Source organism: Pinus tabuliformis, chromosome 5_1, assembly GCF_031772625.1.
Source record: "Pinus tabuliformis cultivar Carrire ecotype Pingquan chromosome 5_1, CPIR1, whole genome shotgun sequence".
Lineage (NCBI taxonomy): Eukaryota > Viridiplantae > Streptophyta > Pinopsida > Pinales > Pinaceae > Pinus > Pinus tabuliformis.
In genome coordinates, this window is record NC_142305.1 from 982,218,764 (window position 1) to 982,219,902 (window position 1,139).

At 40.2% G+C, this 1,139-nt stretch overlaps 1 protein-coding gene across 1 annotated transcript; it reads left to right on the plus strand.

Moving 5' to 3' along the window:
* Nucleotides 1–367: 367 nt before the first annotated feature.
* Nucleotides 368–784, plus strand: LOC149168022 (uncharacterized). Its single transcript, XM_089430671.1, has one exon. The coding sequence runs from the start codon at nt 368–370 to the stop codon at nt 782–784; it is 417 nt and encodes a 138-aa protein (XP_089286797.1).
* The last annotated feature ends 355 nt before the right edge of the window (nt 785–1,139 follow it).

Genomic DNA, 1,139 nt, shown 5'->3' on the forward strand with positions numbered 1-1,139 from the left:
GAATTTGAGATTTGGGTGGGTACTAGATGCTCAACCCTCACCTATTATCATTACACAAGTTGGCAGTGAAGCAAAAGAATTAGAAACAGTTGAGGAGGAATCGAACCAAGTTAGTAAAAATCAGACACCTTCTCAGCCACTAATTACTCAAGAACATCGAGCTGAACCACCCTATCTAGAAAGATTGACCTTGAGTAAACATATCCCTCAAGTTGAGTTTGACTTGTTGGTGGAGTTATAAAATTTGTTTGTTAAGATCCCCCTGTTACAAGCTATGAGGGACGTACCTATATATGTAAAAACTCTCAGGGAATATTGTGCTAAGAAGCCTAAAAATAAATCAAGGGATCCACTCACCATTCATGTGATGGGAAAGCTATCAGATTTTATGATGGGCAAAGCCATGCCTGTGAAATATGGGGATCCCGGGAACCCAATTCTAACTGTGCAAATTAATGGAATAGAAATTCTGAATGTGCTAGTAGATTTGGGTGCTACCATAAATGTCATTACCACTGAAACTATGCATGCACTGAGTCTTCAAAATCTAATACATACACCTATTGTGTTAGAGTTGGTAGATCGATCTACATTCAAGCCAGTAGGAAAGTTGGAAGATATCATGGTTTGGGTCGGTTCATGGCATTACCCTGTGGATTTCCTAGTCTTGCAAATGCAGTCCCCAGCTGGTGGCCATCCCCTGATTCTGGGAAGACCATGGCTGGAAATCGCAGACGCTTATATTGGGTTTTGTTCTGGGTGCATGGTTATCTCAAATGGATAGGTTACTAAAAATCTTGTGTTATACCCTCTTGCAGAACCTAGCCCATCAGTGAAGTGAGCTGGTCACAAGAAACCTTTACTAGAAAAGAGTCTGAATTTGAAAATGAGGAATTAAGACTAGTCCTTACTAATGGGAAAGCCCTTTAGTTGAAAACGGAAACAAAAGATGGCACCATCACCACTTTTATTAGTGATCCCTGTTCTATTTCAGATTCAAATCAACGAATCCTGGAGTCTGTCTTGAGCTGTGAAACGTGGGAAATATTAAAAAAATAGATGGATTCGAAGAGCTACCTACAACTGTGTCCCATGACAACATTTCTGTGGAGATAGAGCTAGGGAAGACCCTAAATATT